Below are 22,129 nucleotides of genomic sequence, written 5' to 3' on the forward strand. Positions count from 1 at the left end.
CCGTACACACAGCTTCAATGGAGGGACTGAGAGCTCTCGGACTAAATCTAAAATATCTTAAACTGTGTTCAGAAGATAAAAGGAGGTCTTACATGTTTGGAACAGCATATGGGTGAGTTATTAATGACATAATTTTCATTTTTGGGCGAACTAACCCTTTAAAGAATGTATTGATTTATTTGTGTCTTTTGTCTGGTTTGGTTTTAGTGCTTCCAACATTTGAGGTGAAATTAAAGCCCAGCAAGTCATTCTTCTATGTGCGTGATGAGAGTCTGACAGTCAACATTGAAGCCAAGTAAGACAGATATATATTCTGCTACAAGATAAAATACTATGATCAACCAAATATTTTCCTGCCATTCCTAAATGTGATTCATGAGTAACATTTAAATGAACTATAGTTTTATTCTAGTCACTGAATATGACACTGAATATTGAATACTGACTTGAATATTGAATACCACTATTAGGTAAGACCAACTATAAATTTGTCAGTTCAGATAAAATGTGACCCTGTCTGTGAAATCCACTCTAAAGTATCAAAATCTAATTATGAGATAACAAGCATCAAAGTTTGATTTCAACTATTAATTTCACTATGATTTCAATCTTTGACATGGTCTTTTTACTCAGTCTATAATAAAGGTATAAAGGTTATATTTTCACAGAATGTTCTTTACATCTTTATGAAGGATGCTTTCATGTAGAAAACAGTAAATCACACTAAAAAGAAGAAGAAGATAAAAAAATGAGCACATTTTGTTCTTCTGTGGAACAAAAAAGGTCCAAGCTGCTTTTTTTTATCCCAGTAATGAATGTGGATATGGATCAAGGACAATGGTCCGTGTACCTTCGTATAATTCGTTTTTTAATTTAATATTGAAATCTGAAAAATAAAAAAAAAACTGCACATTTTTCGTTTTTCATTCTACCTAACAAAACGAAAAATCAAGACTTCGGCTTCATTTTTTCGTTTTTACGTTCAGGGACAGAAAACGAATAAACAACTTGAATATTCGATCCCTACATGTGGGCAGGAATGAAACGCCCCTCTCCGCTGATTGGTCAACCAAGCATTACAACATAAAACATAGTCCTAAAAACATAATAAGAGTCCTACGGATTCTTAACGTGTTTATTTCTACTACATTTTATCTCTTTCTCTTCATCAAACAGCCAGATCAAAGAATAGCTTGACACAAACCATACAGAGGAAGAGCCTTTTGGTCCTTTGGCACACGGCTGCTTTAGTATCCACGTCTATCAAAATCTGTCTGGCAAAGCTGTGCGACGCATTGCAGCGCGGGGAGAATATAGCCTATAGCGAAGTGCAGACCGCTTTCAGTTTATGTGAACATCTAGTTATAACTTTTGTTTTAGACAATATGCTGCATTTTGAACTATGGGGGAACTTAAAATGACAGATATGAATAGAAATTAGCACATCTATTATTTATTATTTTTCTATTTTGAGTTTTATTCATAAAGCACTTTATGCAAATTTCAGAAACCATTGGTTGTTATCCCAAATGTTTACCTCATGCTGTGTTACTCGGATACAATATAATATTTTTTATTATATTATATTGCATTATACGAATAATATTATACTTTACATAATAATACTAATACTAATAATTATGATTATTATTTACAAAAACTAGTAAAAAATGTACAATAAAGTACAATCAAATCCTTATAATCACATTGCACTTGAATAAAGTTTAATTTCTAAAATGCTGATTGCCCTTCAGGTGACCGCATAAATCTTTCTTCTTACAATGCACATTATTACTGGGTTTTTTTTTTTGTTTTTTTTATTAAATGATTAAAAAGTGCAGAAAAAAAAACATCTAAAATAAATGATTGAACAAAAAATGAATAAAAAAGTAATGTAGGAAATATGCTTGGGGGGGTGGGGGGGTTCTGTCAATAACTTGCTGACGTGCAAGAAAAACAGCTATATCAACCCGATCTCACGGCAATCCGTACATATTTTACAAGGTGGCTTATTCGTACGAATTCGTACGACCACACTCGTACAATTTTGTAAGATTTTTGCCAAATCGTACGTATTTTACGAGTTGCACAATTCGTATGAATTTGTACGAATTACTTACACCTAACCCCTCCCCTTAACCTAACCGTTAGACAAATCGTATAAAATCGTACGAGTGAGGTCGTACAAATTCGTACGAATAAACCACCTCGTAAAATACGTACGAATTGGTCGTGAGATAGCGTTGGCTATATGTATTGGACCTGAAAATCACGTCTAAGATCCATTATTATAGACAACAATTCACTGACCAATTATTATAGACAGCAACTTGATTTTATTTCTGAATCAATTAATGAAGCATTTTGAACGAATAGGTCGAATAAAAGGCTTCTTTATTAACACAATGAAATACCGCCACCTAGTGGTGATTATATTTTATTTTATTATATTATATTGCATTATACGAATAAGATTATACTTTACATAATAATAATAATAATAATAATAATACTTATTATTATTACATATAGCCTAGAGAGAGAGAGAGAGAGAGAGAGAGAGAGAGAGAGAGAGACACGTTATTTTGGGGTCCAATAGGTTGCTGGTTTTCGTGCAAGTCAGTGCAAGAAAAACAGCTGAAAATCACATTTCCCTCTCTCTATATATTTTTTATTATTATTATTAATATTATTATTATTATGTAAAGTATAATATTATACACTATACCATAATAATATAATATAATATAATATAATATAATATAATATAATATAATATAATATAATATAATATAATATATATTACAGATATAATATATCTGGAACGCAGAGATATTAGGTAAACATTTCAATAAACGATTGTGTAGGCCTACTACAATTCCGAGCCATTCTATAAGATGACATTTCATCACTTGACAAACGGATAGAGACTCCAAGGTAGCACTTAAAGCATGGCTACGTGCGACTGTGTTAAGTGCATTTTTGGGAAACGCACATGAAACAATAACGGACGATCGTAAAATGACTCGTAGAAAGCGGTCTTCAGCGCTAAAGTCAATCGTTATCGAGAAAAAGCAGCCCAGATTAACGAATCGCTTGACACAAACCATACAGAGGCAAACCCTACAGAACTTTCTTTTGTGTAGGCATAAATTATGCAACCTACCAGTGAAACATTTAGTTTATCAAGTAAATATTAATTTACTTCGCACCTGCACTCACAACTTGTGCACTGCAGCGCAGGGAGAATGTATTAGACAAGTGCAGACCACTATTCATTTATGTGAACATAGGTAGTTTTAGACAATAAGCTGAGTTTATTTAATTCATATTGGGTATTGGCCATCTAACTGAAAGCATAGAACATTTTTTTTTCTCTGCCCACGTCACAGAACCACTGTGTGACTCACAGTAGGAGCAAAGAATGGTGTATCGTTCCTTAAAGAATCACAGTCTTTGAAAGATCCATTATTATAGACAACAATTCACTGACCAATTATTATAGACAGCAACTTGATTTTATTTCTGAATCAATTAATGAAGCATTTTGAACGAATAGATTGAATAAAAGGCTTCTTTATTAACACAATCAAATACCGCCACCTAGTGGTGATATTACTTTCATAATTCAAGTTTCATTTTCATCTCATTTTTTTTTTCTTCATATTTCTGTATTAAAAATGTTGTATAAAACATTAATCTTTTGTACATTTGTAATTGCTATGTAAATGCACGCTCAGCTGTCTGATCAGCATTAAACTGTAAATACATCTATATCTTCAGACACAGGGTCTATATCTCTGAATACTGATTTAATTGGTAACAGCCTATTGTCATATCATTCTAATGTTTTTGATGTAAAATTTTAACATTAAATATGACATACAAAAGTTAAAATGTAAAATGTAAAAAAAAACAAACAAAAAAAACAACCACTGAAAATCAGGTGCCCCTTAAGGGAAAGTGTTATTTCAGGGTTTTGATATGTTCTTATAACTCAAATGAGTTTACATTCAAATCATGACGTCGAATTCACATTTCACTAAATTCAATCACTGGAACAAGCACTCTGACGAACCATTAGTCCCATGCTAGTGGAAAACAACCTATGATTTCCGAAATTTGCATAAAGTGCTCTATGAATTAAATTAAAAATAGAAAAATAATATATGTGCTAATTTCTATTCATATCTGTCTTTTTATTTAAGTTTACCCATAGTTTTAAATACTGCATATTGTCTAAAACAAAAGTTATGACTACATGTTCACATAAATTGATAGCGGTCTGCGCTTCGCTACAACAGGCTATACCTATTCTCCCCGCGCTGCAGTGCGTCGCACAGCTTTGCCAGACAGATTTTGATAGGTGGATACTATAATAAAGCAGCCGTGTGCCAAAGGACCAAAATGATTAAGAGAAAGAGATAAAATGTAGTAGAAATAAACACGTTAAGAATCCGTATGACTCTTATTATGTTTTTAGGACTATCATTATGTTGTAATGTTTGGTTGACCAATCAGCGGAGGGGGGCGTCTCAGGACCGCCCACATCTGGAAAACGAATTTTGAAGTAATTTATTCGTTTTATGCCCCTGAACTAAAAAACGAAAAATCAAGCCGAAATCTGTTTTTTTTCGAGGTTTTTAAAAAAAACGAAAAAACAAATAAAGGGGCCGTTTTCTCGTTTCTGCTTATTTCATTTCAAATTGGAAAACAAACTATCAAAACGCACACGGACCGACGGATACCCTGATTGTTATGGACAACTAGTGTCTCAATTTTTATTATAAAGCAGAGATTGGATGTGTTTTCAGGTACCTGTTTGGACAGAAGGTGGATGGAAATGCGTTTGTGGTGTTTGGTGTGATGGAAGATGAGAAGAAAATAAGGATTCCTGCATCTCTGAAAAAAGTTCAGGTGAGAGACATTACACTTTATAGACACTAAAAGTATTTATAATACCTTTTTGTTGTATCTTGTAGACTGATGTTGCTGTGTTTCTCATATATGAGTAGTTAATGAAAGGAGCAGGCGAAGCAAATCTGACCAATCAGATGATCACCAAGACCTTTCCAAACATTAACCAGCTGGTTGGACGATCCATCTATGTTTCAGTCAGTCTATTAACAGAAAGTGGTAAGACTGGACAGATCTGTCTGCACATGTTTACCTGCACGTGTGTGATTGTAGGAGAAGCTAATCGTGTGTTTCAGGCAGTGAAATGGTGGAAGCAGAAAGGAGAGGCATTCAGATTGTGACGTCACCGTACACCATCCACTTCAGAAAAACACCACACTTCTTCAAACCTGGGATGCCCTTCTACGTCTCGGTAGCTGCTTTTACACATTAAACTATATTCTGTAAAAGGAAGTGGCACTCATGTGCAAGACGCTGAAGTCCTCTGTTAATTAGAAAGTTAAGAATGGCTGTAGAAAATGTGGAACAGTTTCATAAATTTTTGGTCTGGGTTTTGTAAAAGGTCTATGTAACAAATCCTGACCAGACACCTGCTGAGAATGTGGAAGTGGAAGTCAATCCTGGAGGGGTCAAAGGTCAAACAAGAGACAATGGCATTGCAAAGGTTACCATCAACACACAGGGAGGATCTTCAACACTGGAGATCACTGTAAGACCTGCCATCATAACTGCACTGGTGTTCAGTCAGTTTCACTGGTGATCTAGTGGACAATAGATCAGTTAACAGATTTTAAATAATCAATAGAGCATATTGTACACAGCACATCAGAAAACTATTTATTTATTATTTCCAGGCAAAAACCAAAGATCCAGAATTAAGTGATGATCAGCAGGCAGTGAAGAAGATGACGGCTCAGGCCTACATTCCTAAAGGTGGCTCACAAAACTACCTTCACATCGGCATCGGGGCTGCAGAGCTTCAGATTGGTGATTCAATGACAGTCAGTCTGAACACAGGACAAAGTCCAGGAGAAATAGATTTCACCTACATGGTAAAGATTATGGCTATTTCTTATTCAGCTACACCACAAATGTATCCGTTTTCATGTCCACTGTAAAACCCGACAAGTTAACTTTACTCAAATCGTTTGAGTAAACCGATTGCCTTGACTGTAATACCCGACAAGTAAACTTAACTCAAACGGTTTGAGTAAACAGATATCCTTAAGTTATGTTAACTCAAACCGTTTGAGGAAACCGATTGCCTTAAACCATTTAAGTTGAAAAAACTAACAGTTATGAGTACTCTGAACTTAATTCAGTTGAGTTCCCTGAAAGAAGATATACATTGCAATTAAGTGATTAAGTGATTAATTGAGCTTTAGTGATGAACACCTGCTGTTAACAAACATAATTACTGAAGAAAAGAGAGAAAGGAACAACAGCTGACTTCAGACACAGCCTCACTCAAACCTGACAAGTTATGTTAACTCAAACCGTTTGAGGAAACTGATTGCCTTAAACCATTTAAGTTGAAAAAACTAACAGTTATGAGTACTCTGAACTTAATTCAGTTGAGTTCACTGAAAGAAGATACACTGTAAAACCTGACAAGTAAACTTAACTCAAACCGTTTGAGTAAACAGATTGCCTTGATTTAAACCCTGTAAGTTTTAAAACTTTGCATTCAAATAATCAAATAAATAATCCTGGATCCACTCCAGTTCGCATACCAGCCCAGAATTGGTGTTGAGGATGCTATCATCTTTCTGCTCAACCGTATCTACCCCCACCTGGACAAGCCGGCGAGCACGGTGAGGATCATGTTTTTTGACTTTTCGAGTGCTTTCGACACCATCCGGCCGGCCTTGCTGGGTGAGAAGCTGACAGCGATGCAGGTGGATGCTCCTCTTGTGTCCTGGATTGTTGACTATCTGACTGGCAGACCACAGTATGTCCGCCTGCAACACTGTGTATCAGACAGCATAATCAGCAACACCGGGGCCCCGCAAGGGACTGTCCTCTCTCCCTTTCTCTTCACTATTTACACCACGGACTTCAACTACCATACAGAGTCTTGCCATCTTCAGAAGTTTTCTGATGACTCTGTTGTGGTTGGATGTATTAGAGAGGGTGATGAGACCGAGTACAGAGCTGTGGTGAGGGACTTTGTCACATGGTGCGGGCAGAACCATTTGCAGCTCAACATGACAAAGACGAAGGAGCTGGTTGTGGATCTAAAGAGAGCAAAGACACCGGTGAACCCAGTTTCCATCCTGGGGGTCCCTGTGGACACTGTGGAGGATTATAAGTACCTAGGAGTACACATTGACAAGAAACTGGACTGGGCTAAGAGAACACTCAAGCTCTCTACAGGAAGGGCCAAAGCCGTCTCTATTTTTTGAGGAGGCTGAGGTCCTTCAACATTTGCAGGACGATGTTGAGAATGTTTTATGAGTCGGTGGTGGCCAGTTCTATCATGTTTGCTGTTGCATGCTGGGGCAGCGGGATGAGGGTTGCAGATGCTAACAGACTCAATAAACTGATCCGTAAGGCTAGCAACGTTGTGGGGGTAGAGCTTGACTCTCTGGCGGTGGTGTCTGAGAGGAGGATGTTGTCCAAATTACATGCCATCCTGGACAATGTATCCCATCCACTTCATTATGTGCTGCTCAAACAAAAGAGCACTTTCAGTGAAAGATTTATTCTTCCGAAATGCACCACAGAGCGTCACAGGAAGTCATTTCTCCCTATGGCCATTAAGCTTTATAACGCCTCCCTCTAATTGCCTGATACACTGACATTTAGTTAATTTTTAACTGACAATATCCCTGTTTCTGTGTAATATTATCTTTAATACTTATATGTGAAATATTCCATGTTGCTTTTTATATTTATGTTTATTTATACTTTTATACTATTTATATTTTTATTTATTCATTTCTTATGCTTGAAAGGCGGGCTATTGTGACAAAGAATTTCCCCTTGGGGATTAATAAAGTATTCTGATTCTGATTCTGATTCTGGAATTAAGTGATTAACTAAGTGCTGATTGAGAATTAGTGATGAACAGCTGCTGTTAACAAACAGAATCACTGAAGAAAAGAGAAACACAAGAACTACTACAACTGACTTCAGACACAGACTTAGATGAAATCAACTGAAATAAAATACATGAAATCTCTCAAGATCTGATTAAACAACCCACAAACAGCATCACCAGCTCCACTTATTAATAACCAGACTGACTTTATTTCTGTCAGACGTCTACAGACGATCTTATTGAGAATGAACTAAGGTGTAGATGTTTATTTATTGTTTCATTTGAAGTAACCATGTTAGAGATCAGTGTTTGCTTTAGTTGGGCTCTTGACCCTTGATTTCTGTCTTAGTCTTTTCTCTGGCTGTTATAACTGTGTGTTTCTAAAACATATTTGTTATAACTCAAAAGCCCAGAAGAAATGCCATCAGGTGTTAACCTGTTCCTAGATGTAGGTTGTTATACTTTATATCGGTGATGATAATCATCAATTATTGAACTGCTAGGAGTCTAATCTCTGATGAAATAGGTGTTGTGTAATTTGATTGGTTATAGTGAAAGTGATTCTAAGAGCCAGTGGTTCTGTGATAATCAGTTAATACAAAGCCTTTCCAAACAGTTTGGTCTTCTACGGTGTCAAACAGTCACACAAAGACATCAATAATCAGAATATGACCCTCAACAATGGTGACCATAAAAAAAAAAAAAAATGCTGCAGAGCATGCTGGGCGCCATGGATGAGTTTTGTACTACAATAGTACCCAGCATGCATTGCAGCATGTTTTTTTGTCACCATTGTTGAGGTTCATATTCTGATTATTGATGTCTGTGTCTGACCAACTACTGGGATGGAATACAAATGTATGTGTACAAAATGTTTATGAAGCCATTTTAATATTAACTGATTATCACAGACTCTTAGTGTCACTTGTATTAGATCCACTTCTACTAATTACACATTTGTTTCCTCAGAGATTAGACTCTGTACAGATCAATATTTGTGAATAATAATGAATAATTATCATCACCTATATGAAGTATAACATCCTACACCTAAGTACAGGTTAACACCTGATGGCATTTCTTCTGGGCTTTTGAGTTACAACAAAATGTGTTTTAGAAACACACGGTTATAACAGCCAGAGAAAAGACTAAGACAGAAATCAAGGGTCAAGAGCCCAACTAAAGCAAACACTGATCTCTAACATGGTTACTTCAAATGAAACAATAAATCAACATCTAAACCTTAGTTCATTCTCAATAAGATCTTCTGTAGACGTCTGACAGAAATAAAGTCAGTCTGGTTATTAATAAGTGGAGCTGCTGATGCTGTTTGTGGGGTTGTTTAATCAGATCTTGAGAGATTTCATGTATTTTATTTCAGTTGATTTCATCTAAGGCTGTGTCTGAAGTCAGTTGTAGTAGTTCTTGTGTTTCTCTTTTCTTCAGTGATTCTGTTTGTTAACAGCAGCTGTTCATCACTAATTCTCAATCAGCACTTAGTTAATCGCTTAATTACTTAATTGCAATGTATATCTTCTTTCAGTGAACTCAACTGAATTAAGTTCAGAGTACTCGTAACTGTTAGTTTTTTCAACTTTAATGGTTTAAGGCAATCAGTTTCCTCAAACGGTTTGAGTTAACATAACTTGTCAGGTTTGAGTGAGGCTGTGTCTGAAGTCAGCTGTTGTTCCTTTCTCTCTTTTCTTCAGTAATTCTGTTTTTTTAACAGCAGGTGTTCATCACTAAAGCTCAATTAATCACTTAATCACTTAATTGCAATGTATATCTTCTTTCAGGGAACTCAACTGAATTAAGTTCAGAGTACTCGTAACTGTTAGTTTTTTAAACTTAAATGGTTAAAGGCAATCGGTTTCCTCAAATGGTTTGAGTTAACATAACTTAAGGATATCTGTTTACTCAAACCGTTTGAGTTAAGTTTACTTGTCGGGTATTACAGTCAAGGCAATCGGTTTACTCAAACGATTTGAGTTAAGTTAACTTGTCGGGTTTTACAGTGTATAAATTGCAATTAAGTAATTAAGTGATTAACTAAGTGCTGATTGAGAATTAGTGATGAATAGCTGCTGTTAACAAACAGAATCACTGAAGAAAAGAGAAACACAAGAACTACTACAACTGACTTCAGACACAGCCTTAGATGAAATCAACTGAAATAAAATACATGAAATCTCTCAAGATCTGATTAAACAACCCCACAAACAGCATCACCAGCTCCACTTATTAATAACCAGACTGACTTTATTTCTGTCAGACGTCTACAGAAGATCTTATTGAGAATGAACTAAGGTTTAGATGTTGATTTATTGTTTCATTTGAAGTAACCATGTTAGAGATCAGTGTTTGCTTTAGTTGGGCTCTTGACCCTTGATTTCTGTTTTGGTCTTTTCTCTGGCTGTTATAACCGTGTGTTTCTAAAACATATTTGTTGTAACTCAAAAGCCCAGAAGAAATGCCATCAGGTGTTAGCCTGTACCTAGGTGTAGGTTGTTATACTTCATATAGGTGATGATAATTATTCACTATTGTTCACAAATATTGATCTGTACAGAGTCTAATCTCTGAGGAAACAAATATGTAATTAGTAGAAGTGGATCTAATACAAGTGACCCTAAGAGTCTGTGATAATCAGTTAATATAAAAATGGCTTCATAAACATTTTGTACACATACATTTGTATTCCATCCCAGTAGTTGGTCAGACACAGACATCAATAATCAGAATATGAACCTCAACAATGGTGACAAAAAAACATGCTGCAGTGCATGCTGGGTACTATTGTAGTACAAAACTCATCCATGGCTCCCAGCATGCTCTGCAGCTTTTTTTTTTTTTTTATGGTCACCATTGTTGAGGTTCATATTCTGATTATTGATGTCTGTGTGTGACTGTTTGACACCGTAGAAGACCACTCTGTTTGGAAAGTCTTTGTATTAACTGATTATCACAGAACCACTGGCTCTTAGAATCACTTTCACTATAACCAATCAAATTACACAACACTTATTTCATCAGAGATTAGACTCCTAGCAGTTCAATAATTGATGATTATCATCGCCGATATAAAGTATAACAACCTACATCTAAGTACAGGTTAACACCTGATGGCATTTCTTCTGGGCTTTTGAGTTATAACAAATGTGTTTTAGAAACTCACGGTTGTAACAGCCAGAGAAAAGACTAAGACAGAAGTCAAGGGTCAAGAGCCCAACTAAAGCAGACACTGATCTCTAACATGGTTACTTCAAATGAAACAATAAATCAACATCTAAACCTTAGTTCATTCTCAATAAGATCTTCTGTAGACGTCTGACAGAAATAAAGTCAGTCTGGTTATTAATAAGTGGAGCTGGTGATGCTGTTTGTGGGGTTGTTTAATCAGATCTTGAGAGATTTCATGTATTTTATTTCAGTTGATTTCATCTAAGTCTGTGTCTGAAGTCAGTTGTAGAAGTTCTTGTGTTTCTCTTTTCTTCAGTGATTCTGTTTGTTAGCAGCAGCTGTTCATCACTAATTCTCAATCAGCACTTAGTTAATCACTTAATTATTTGAATGCAAAGTTTTAAAACTTACAGGGTTTAAATCAAGGCAATATGTTTACTCAAACGGTTTGAGTTAAGTTTACTTGTCAGGTTTTACAGTGTCATTACTGTATGTGATGAACTACCATAACGTGTGTTTGAAATAATAGAGTGTCTTTATCACTTTTGCTTCCTTTTCAGATCTTGAGTAAAGGTCAAATTGTAAAAGTAGACAGGTTTAAGTGGAAAGAACAATCTCTAGTGGCTCTTTCTCTGCCTGTAACCAAAGACATGATACCATCCTTCCGCTTTGTGGCTTATTACCATGTGGGCTCGTCTGAGGTGGTGTCTGATTCAGTCTGGGTCGATGTGAAGGACACATGCATGGGAACGGTGGGTTAGACATCACAACAAAAAGATGATGTGCCAAACAACTAGGTCTGAATCAGTGTCTTCCATTGTAATAACAGTTCCAGATTAAGGTGAAGGATGAGAGGGTTAATATCTATGGGCCAGGTAATAAGGTCGAGCTGCAGATAACTGGAGATCCTGGAGCTAAAGTTGGTCTGGTGGCGGTTGACAAGGCTGTGCATGTCCTTAACAAGAACAGACTCACTCAGACTCAGGTGAAGGATCGTTTTCAGATGTTATGGCACAATCATCTTGTTACTGTTTTTCACATAACTGTCTTTTTTTGTTTTATTTTTTGCTGTAGATCTGGGACGTTATAGAGAAGCATGACACCGGCTGTACAGCAGGAGGTGGGAGGGACAGTATGGGGGTTTTCACTGATGCAGGTCTGATGTTTGAGTCCAGCACTGCAGGAGGAACAAACACCAGAACAAGTAAAATTTCTTTATTTTTTTTAGCTAATTATCATATTCTAGTTTTATTCACTGAACAATTTACTTGTGTTTGTGCTCTAGTGTGTCAGAGGTTTGTTTGCAGCATTTTTTACAGTGTTGAGCAATGCAGCCAATTACAAACATACCTGTTGATGTCTTGATCTGAATGACCAATCAGAGGTTTTCAAGTTGGTCAGAATCCACTCAATACTGCTCAAAACAAAAATAGCCTAATATGACTATACAGCAAAATCAACTCTGCTCAGAGTGTCATATTGTCCCAATCTACAGAGAGGTAAAATAACACTGAAGCAGTGTTGAAGTTAATGAGATAATTAAAAGATTAAATAAGTGCTGATTAAGAATTAGTGATGAACAGCTGCTGTTAACAAGCAGAATCACTGTAGAAAAGAGAAATACCAGGGGTTTCATTTATAAACGTTGCGTACGCACAAAATAGGCACACTGTAAAACCCGACAAGTTAACTTAAATCAAACCGTTTGAGTAAACCGATTGCCTTGATTTAAACCATGTAAGTTTTAAAACTTTGCATTCAAGTAATTAAGTGATTAACTAAGTGATAATTGTGAATTAGTGATGAACAGCTGCTGTTAACAAACAGAATCACTGAAGAAAAGAGCCTTAGATGAAATCAACTGAAATAAAATACATGAAATCTCTCAAGATCTGATTAAACAACCCCACAAACAGCATCACCAGCTCCACTTATTAATAACCAGACTGACTTTATTTCTGTCAGACGTCTACAGAAGATCTTATTGAGAATGAACTAAGGTTTAGATGTTGATTTGTTTCATTTGAAGTAACCATGTTAGAGATCAGTGTTTGCTTTAATTGGGCTCTTGACCCTTGACTTCTGTCTCTGTGCTTTCTCTGGCTGTTATAACCGTGTGTTTCTAAAACGCATTTGTTGTAATTCAAAAGCCCAGAAGAAATGCCATCAAGTGTTAACCTGTGCCTAGGTGTAGGTTGTTGTACTTTATATTGGTGACGATAATCATCAGTTATTGATCCACACGGAGTCTAATGAAATAGGTGTTGTGTAATTTGATTGATTATAGTAAAAGTGATTCTAAGAGCCAGTGGTTCTGTAATAAGTTAAAACAAAGACTTTCCAAACAGTTTGGACTTCTATGGTATCAATTAGTCACACACAGACATCAATAATCAGAATATGAACCTCAACAATGGTGACCATTAAAAAAAAAATTATGCAGAGCATGCTGGGAGCCATGGATGAGTTTTGTACTACAATAGTACCCAGCATGCATTGCAGCATGTTTTTTTTTTCATCACCATTGTAGAGGTTCATATTCTGATTATTAATGTCTGTGTTTGACTAACTACTGGCGTAGAAGAAAAGTTAATGTGTACAAAATGTTTGGAAAATCATTTGTATATTAACTGATTATCACACAACCACTGGCTCTTAGTGTCATTTTTACTAGGTCCACTTCTACTAATTACATATATATTTCATCAGAGATTAGACTCCGTACGGATCAGTAATAATGAATAATTGTCATCTAGTGTTGGCTGATTCGTGAACGAATTGTTCAATTTAACCGGTTCTTCTTAGTGAACCGGTTGAACCAGTTCACCAAATCGACTTGAATCCTTTTAAACGGTTCACGTCTCCAATAAGCTTTAATCCACAAATTACTTAAATTGTTAACTTTTTAACGTGACTGACACTGCCTCTGAGTCAGAATAAACCAATATCCCGGAGTAATTCATTTACTCAAACAGTACACTGACTGAACTGCTGTGAAGACCGAACTGAAGATGAACACCGAGCCGAGCCAGATAACGAACGAACACGCCCACTGCTGGAGCAGTTCTCGTTCTCGAGTCAAGAACCGGTTGCTTCGGTTTTCGGATCACCAGTACACTCAACCGAGAATCGTTTCTGTTGGACGCGTCCGAATTGAGAACCGATGAACTGATGATACTGCGCATGCGTGTAATTTTTTAAGTATTTTGTTAAACATCGGGAAAGTGTGATAAAATAACTATATATATATATATATATATATATATATATATATATATATATATATATATTTTTTTTTAGATGAATGTTTCCAATCTGTATATTGTATAAAATGTATAGGCCAAATGGGTTTTCAGGGAAGTTGGACAATAATTAAGACTCTAACGACTCTTATGTTTAATAGGAATAAGGGATGATTTATGAGATATCTGTGCTGTATTTATAGTTAATGATGACACATTCACAAATTGAGTTCGTAATAAACAGAACATGAACATGAGTAGAGCAGCTGATGATACTGAACTGCAGCACGTGCCGGTTAGAGTGGTTCTCGTTCTCGAGTCAAGAACTGGTTGCATCGGTTTTCGGATCATCAGTACACTCAACCGAGAATCGTTTCTGTCGGACGCGTCCGGATTGAGAACCGATGAACTGATTATACTGCGCATGCGCGATTTAGCATGAAACCAACTGACTCACAGCATGTCTGAACCGAAGTGATTCTTTCAAGTAGCCCAGAGTGCAGTCTGGATGATGGGGCGGGGCGACATGTTGGGGCGGAGCGACACATGTCGCCCCGCCCACCCCAGCGGTTATTGGTTTATGATTAAGATGAGCTTATTGGTGTACAGATGAGTGACGATTTTACAGCTTATTGGTATAGAGAATTATGACGCTTTGGGCAGGATTGGAATGCGGAAGTAGAAACTCAAATGAATAAACTTTTAATACAAATTAAAAAGCGAATATAAATGTTGTATTTTTGCATTTATTGTTGCGTTTCCACAACATCCCGTATACATACAAAGAGTTTTGTATTACGACGAGCAGAATAGAAATAAATGGTCTATTCCTTCAACGGCTGTAGACACTATACCTCGGCATTACTCGCTGTTTTTTGAAAATGACACGGCAATATAATGCGAAGTATGGTTGTATGTAGATAGTCATGGATTACCTTTATTTATATATTCAAATTATATATACATATATAAAATTATATATATATACAGTATTGTTCAAAATAATAGCAGTACAATGTGACTAACCAGAATAATCAAGGTTTTTCGTATATTTTTTTTTATTGCTACGTGGCAAACAAGTTACCAGTAGGTTCAGTAGATTCTCAGAAAACAAATGAGACCCAGCATTCATGATATGCACGCTCTTAAGGCTGTGCAATTGGGCAATTGGGCAAAAAAAAAAAAATAGCAGTGTGGCATTCAATCACTGAGGTCATCAATTTTGTGAAGAAACCGGTGTGAATCAGGTGGCCCCTATTTAAGGATGAAGCCAACACTTGTTGAACATGCATTTGAAAGCTGAGGAAAATGGGTCGTTCAAGACATTGTTCAGAAGAACAGCGTACTTTGATTAAAAAGTTGATTAGAGAGGGGAAAACCTATAAAGAGGTGCAAAAAATGATAGGCTGTTCAGCTAAAATGATCACCAATGCCTTAAAATGGAGAGCAAAACCAGAGAGACGTGGAAGAAAACGGAAGACAACCATCAAAATGGATAGAAGAATAACCAGAATGGCAAAGGCTCAGCCAATGATCACCTCCAGGATGATCAAAGACAGTCTGGAGTTACCTGTAAGTACTGTGACAGTTAGAAGACGTCTGTGTGAAGCTAATCTATTTTCAAGAATCCCGCGCAAAGTCCCTCTGTTAAAAAAAGGCATGTGCAGAAGAGGTTACAATTTGCAAAAGAACACATCAACTGGCCTAATGAGAAATGGAGGAACATTTTGTGGACTGATGAGAGTAAAATTGTTCTTTTTGGGTCCAAGGGCCACAGGCAGTTTGTGAGACGACCCCCAAACTCTGAATTTAAGCCACAGTACACAGTGAAGACAGTGAAGCATGGAGGTGCAAGCATCATGATATGGGCATGTTTCTCCTACTATGGTGTTGGGCCTATTTATCGCATACCAGGGACCATGGATCAGTTTGCATATGTTAAAATACTTGAAGAGGTCATGTTGCCCTATGCTGAAGAGGACATGCCCTTGAAATGGTTGTTTCAACAAGACAATGACCCAAAACACACTTGTAAACGGGCAAAGTCTTGGTTCCAAACCAACTAAATTAATGTTATGGAGTGGCCAGCCCAATCTCCAGACCTTAATCCAATTGAGAACTTGTGGGGTGATATCAAAAATGCTGTTTCTGAAGCAAAACCAAGAAATGTGAATGAATTGTGGAATGTTGTTAAAGAATCATGGAGTGGAATAACAGCTGAGAGGTGCCACAAGTTGGTTGACTCCATGCCACACAGATGTCAAGCAGTTTTAAAAAACTGTGGTCATACAACTAAATATTAGTTTAGTGATTCACAGGATTGCTAAATCCCAGAAAAAAAAAATGTTTGTACAAAATAGTTTTGAGTTTGTACAGTCAAAGGTAGACACTGCTATTTTTTTGAACACACCCCTTTCAACTAATTGCCCAAGTGCACAGCCTTAAGAGCGTGCATATCATGAATGCTGGGTCTTGTTTGTTTTCTGACAATCTACTGAACCTACTGGTAACTTGTTTGCCACGTAGCAATAAAAAATATACTAAAAACCTTGATTATTCTGGTTAGTCACATTGTACTGGTATTATTTTGAACAATACTGTATACACACACATATATATGTATATATAATTGTGTGTGTAACAAATTGTCACCAGTCTCTGAACGTCACCAACAATATACTGAACATTCCCTTAGCCCCTACGAAAATTTACCATGGTTCTGCTACAGAAACTATAGTTAAACTATGGTGTTTTTATAATTACAGCACACAGTAATTAATATGCCAACAAATATTTTTCTTACAATAAATCCATGGTTACTTTTTGCAAGGAAGGAACTATAAAGGTTCTAAAGAACTTGCCCAAAAACACTTGTCACTTTCTGTTATTTGTTTTCTGAACTGCACTACTGAAAACCTCATTAATCCTGAATTTATTTAGTTACCTGCTTCTATATAAAAACATGATACATTTAATCACCCCTTTAAACACTTTATAAAATCATTGGTAATTTAAATATTACATCGAATTGTCACACCTAAATTAAGAATTCATTATGAGCAATGCATAGCAAATGATGTTACCATCAAATATGAGAAACCTTAAAGAATGATAGACTGATGTTAATGACTGAAACCTGTTGTCATGCACGTGTTTGCCATAGCTTTTTTATTAAAACATTATACACTGCAAAGTTTAACTTTAAATGACATCAATTAATACATCAAAACCAGTTGATCTCAGTTCATTCTCTATTTCCCTTCAATGAACTTAACACACAAATGTGTTTCATGCCGCAAAAAAAAAAAAAAAAAAAAAAAAAAAAAAAAAAAAACAGTCCTTGGAACAAAATCCTGTGTAAACAAAAGCCCAGAAGATCACCGCGCCGGCCTCTTCCCTGTACCCTGGTGGGTTAAACTTGAAAAGGGCTCTGCACTGCAAGCATTCCCCGATGCTGTACATCCATCTGAACTCGTTCCGGTAGACAGGAGGACAATTCTTCCAGTTGGCCACAACTTAACAGTGTAAAGACAAAATACAGGAAAGATAATAATAATAATAAAAAAAATTTAACAGCCTCGTACTACAAAATTCAATTGGAGAATGAGCATTAAACAGGGGGAAATCTTACTCTCTAGCCAGGCAAAGTGTGCCGCTTTCCGAAAAACTTCTTGAGTGAGCACATCCCTAATCCATCTGCAAACCAGAGAAAGTGTCAAATATGCAGAGTCACCCGCTGACAAAATAACTTCCCTGAGGATTTCCAGGGGAAGCTGTTGAATCAAAAACATACATAGGTTTATTTATACATGTATATAAAAGTTATTAAACATTATATAAACACTGAATACAGACAACCTTGCTTTAAAACTCTCATTAAAAACTCTATAGATTGTTGTCACAACTGCATACTCATTCTTTTATAATACCACTAATAAAATGTGAATATATACAGTACTGTGCAGAAGTATTAGGTATGTTAGTATTTTCACATTGAAAAAAATAGTTTTTAGCCAATTATTTATATATTTTGCTGTAGTGTGTCAGTAGGATATATTAGTTTACATTTCCACACATTTATTTTGCCATTAATTGTAATAATCCAGAGAGATATTTGTATATATTTGTATGCATGATCCACATGAAGATCTTTTACATTGAATATAAATATTTCTGTCTTATATGGTGAACAAAATCCACATTAGATCATGAACAGAAGTTATTTCAAACACTCACTGCTGTCTGAAAATGAATTAAGCTGAAATGTTTTTAAATGTCTTTGATGCTGATGTTAACTGATAGTTATATATTAAATAATCCACAGTGCTGACCAATATAGTACTTGTACATAATCCCAATTTCATATCTGAACAACTATGTAGCTGTAATAACTAAAATACCTCTGCATGTACACACATATGTAATTATTAGTTCTTAATGAATGTATGTGCACAAATAACCTGCTCTGCTGGACTCTGCCTGAAGACATGGTGAATGGTGAAGTTCCTCCCCTCAGTGGTTGAGCTCTAAAAGAACAAATGTCAAGAGGTAGGTATATTGCTAGATATAGAACAGAGTAATGTTTCATGTAGCAACATTTAAACAGCTACATACATTTGCGGAGTGAAGCTGTCCAGGAGAACAGAACACCACCACCTCCTGATCATGTCATCCTGAAAAATAATAATATACACACAAAAATCATGCATGTCTGTTCAAATAACTTGACAAATGTAATGGAATACCTCTGTAAAATCAAACCTAAGAACTAAAGCCATGTACAGAGTGTACAGTTACAATCCACAAAGAACAATAAAATGAGCAATTTATAACCATTATTAACAATAATTATTTAAATTGAACGTACCATGGATAAATAAATGATCGAACATCACATTTAATATTATAAGATACTTACACAACCACTTTTACTCACCTCATGCAATCAACGTGGAATAGCATTATTACTCTGCTGCTGCAGTTGCCACCGTTCTGTTTGTTTCAACGCAAACTTCCCCCTGCTGGCTCGGAGCAAAATATCAAAGGCGAGGAAAACAAATATGGGTCGCTCCGCCTCGAAGTGTCGCCCCGCCCCATCGTCCAGACTGCACTCTGGGGTTACTCGTTTCTTTTGGTGAATGATTCTGATTCTGTACTAATGTTATGAGCGCGGGTATTTTGAGGGCTTGGATGAAGGGCAATCTGGCGAAATGTAAGTTAATTTAATAACAAATACATCGCAATGGATTATGTTTAGTAAGTGGATCATGGTTTCTGCGCTGATGACACCTAATTTATTTACTTTATATCTTCAAGACTTAAATCCTCATATGCACATTATTGCTGTTACTGTATTTGGGTGTTGTTGCAAAATTCAAATGTAAACTTTTCATGATTATGAGTTTCTTAACTGACTAAAGTTATGATTACTGACTTTATATATTTTAATGTTTGATAGACGTGACGCCATTACGTCATCGCCCATGACGTCATTACGTCGAACGTAAAAGAACTGCTGAACCGGTTTATTGAATTGAACCGTCCAAAAGAACTGGTTCGCGGAAAAGAATCAAACTTCCCATCACTATTATCATCACCTTTATAAAGTATTACATCATACACCTAGGTACAGGTTAACACCTGATGGCATTTCTTCTGGGCTTTTGAATTACTACAAATGTGTTTTAGAAACACAAGTTTATAACAGCCAGAGAAAAGACTAAGACAGAAGTCAAGGGTCAAGAGCCCAACTAAAGCAAACACTGATCTCTAACATGTTTACTTCAAATGAAACAATAAATCAACATCTAAACCTTCGTTCATTCTCAATAAGATCTTCTGTAGACGTCTGAAAGAAATAAAGTCAGTCTGGTTATTAATAAGTGGAGCTGGTGATGCTGTTTGTGGGGTTGTTTAATCAGATCCTGAGAGATTTCATGTATTTTATTTCAGTTGATTTTATCTACGGCTGTGTCTGAAGTCAGTTGTAGTAGTTCTTGTGTTTCTCTTCAGTAATTCTGTTTGTTAACAGCAGCTGTTCATCACTAATTCACAATTATCACTCAGTTAATCACTTAATTGCAATGTAAATTGTGTACACAATTTTGTACGCACATATCAGGATTTATAAAAAAATTTACTTGGCGTAAATATGTACACACATTATGACCATTCTAGACCATGTGTATGCACTTTTTTCCAGGCGTGAGAAAAGTAATGAAGTAAGGAATAATTTTAAAATCTATTTTCATTTCAATATACACATTTACATTAAATATTCCACTCTCATTAATGGAGATAAGCACTGAAAATAATACATAAAGTCATTACGCAGAAGTTAAACAAAAATATTATGAATTTAGTGTATGCGCTTGATCATTTTTCCTGTGGCATGCTGATTTAATGACAGTGAGGAGTGCTATAGATGCACAATAATCCATCTGTAAACTAAACTGCAGGTCTCATGCTATGCAAAAATATTTTAGTGAGAACATTGATCAATGATGTGCACTTACTTCGACATTATGGGGGACACTGCTGGATTCAGTGGTCAAACGGTTTATTGTCGGGTTTGAATAGGTCCGATGATAATAGTTTACTGTACAACCGTAGCTGCATGGAGGTGTTGATGTCATCTCTACAACATTATGAAAATTGCCACTGTATTTGAAGGATACAACTTGAAGAAAATGGTAATTTGGATGTTTTCTTTTTAAAATAGGCTACTTTGTCAGTGACTCGCCGAGTCAGACAATTATATTTACACTGTAATAAATATAAGCTAAAAATATCTAAAATATGTTCACCTTATCAGCAAAACTGCATAAACAAAATTTGATTTGAATTGTTTAAAACAATTGAAATACTATTCGCCCAGTGGAAAAGAATGAGACCAACTACATTCTAAAATATTTATCTGATAACTATGTAACAACAATGAGTTTCACATAATAATTACCTCAAATGATATATAGGGAATTTGAATAATTAATCAGGAATATGATTAATTTATATCTCAGATGACAGTTACATTAAATTTTATTGATTATGAAAAATAGCTCAATTGCCTATACCAATACTAATCACAGGGCACTGTAATTTACTCATTAATATGTCAATATTCCATTCTTCATATCAATTGTTGTGATATCTCTTACTGTAATTTACTGCAAATCAAACAGTGGTTTGTCCAGCAAACCAGATTGACCTATCAATTTTCAATAAAGATATCACTTATAATTCAAGGAAAAATATTCTCTGGCCATGAAAACATCATCCTATCCTTATGATAAATTTAGTTTCTAAATTTAAAGTTTGTAGCTAAAGATGAGACCTCTCAGTGACTCGTAATGTGAGTGGGGTGGAGTCCAAGCCAATCATGTAATATATGGGTTTTTAATAATTCAACTAGTAATACATCAAACTACAAATCATACAGAGTAAATATGCGTACGACAATACAGACAGAATACTTAACAAGACATAACGGAATCCAAATAAAAGAGAGCGAGAGAGAAATGGAGAAAGCGAGAGAGATCACAGAATGAGCTCAGGTATGAAAATCAGTCAGTAACCTTTTTGGAAGCCAACAACGATCAGATCATAGCAACACTTTAAAGCAGCATTTAAATCTCCATAGAAAACGATACTTGCATGGCCCAGTGGGTGAGCGTGGTACCGGCGACGTACGTGTGATGTCACGTGGTCCTTTGTGGAAAAGGGGTGTTCGTTCATCTTTGCACGGTGT

At 35.9% G+C, this 22,129-nt stretch overlaps 2 protein-coding genes and 1 long non-coding RNA gene across 6 annotated transcripts in view; 1 reads left to right on the forward strand and 2 right to left on the reverse strand.

The window, feature by feature from the left end:
* The window catches only part of LOC128018075 (tubulin beta-4B chain-like), a 238,394-nt gene that overhangs the window by 57,763 nt on the left and 158,502 nt on the right, over positions 1-22,129 (reverse strand). The gene's annotated exons all lie outside the window — the stretch shown is intronic.
* LOC128017931 (complement C3) overlaps positions 1-22,129 on the forward strand; it is a 181,462-nt gene that overhangs the window by 7,496 nt on the left and 151,837 nt on the right. For all 3 annotated transcript variants that reach the window (XM_052603409.1, XM_052603410.1, XM_052603411.1), the window contains exons 7-15: positions 208-295; positions 4,815-4,917; positions 5,016-5,136; positions 5,214-5,329; positions 5,480-5,626; positions 5,772-5,969; positions 11,701-11,892; positions 11,970-12,125; positions 12,215-12,344. In XM_052603409.1, coding sequence (XP_052459369.1) covers positions 208-295; positions 4,815-4,917; positions 5,016-5,136; positions 5,214-5,329; positions 5,480-5,626; positions 5,772-5,969; positions 11,701-11,892; positions 11,970-12,125; positions 12,215-12,344 — 1,251 coding nt within the window. The remainder of the gene's footprint in view (positions 1-207; positions 296-4,814; positions 4,918-5,015; positions 5,137-5,213; positions 5,330-5,479; positions 5,627-5,771; positions 5,970-11,700; positions 11,893-11,969; positions 12,126-12,214; positions 12,345-22,129) is intronic.
* LOC128018210 (uncharacterized) lies at positions 17,686-19,060 on the reverse strand. 2 transcript variants are annotated; one of them, XR_008184779.1, is made up of 4 exons: positions 18,997-19,060; positions 18,843-18,908; positions 18,014-18,155; positions 17,686-17,897 (listed from the first exon to the last, which is right to left on the reverse strand). It is a non-coding gene; the product is annotated as an uncharacterized LOC128018210 (long non-coding RNA). The 2 variants fall into 2 exon arrangements; XR_008184780.1 differs by lacking the exon at positions 18,997-19,060 and having other exon boundaries at positions 18,014-18,919.

The sequence above is a fragment of the Carassius gibelio genome, chromosome A1, assembly GCF_023724105.1.
Source record: "Carassius gibelio isolate Cgi1373 ecotype wild population from Czech Republic chromosome A1, carGib1.2-hapl.c, whole genome shotgun sequence".
In the NCBI taxonomy this organism is placed as follows: Eukaryota; Metazoa; Chordata; class Actinopteri; order Cypriniformes; family Cyprinidae; genus Carassius; species Carassius gibelio.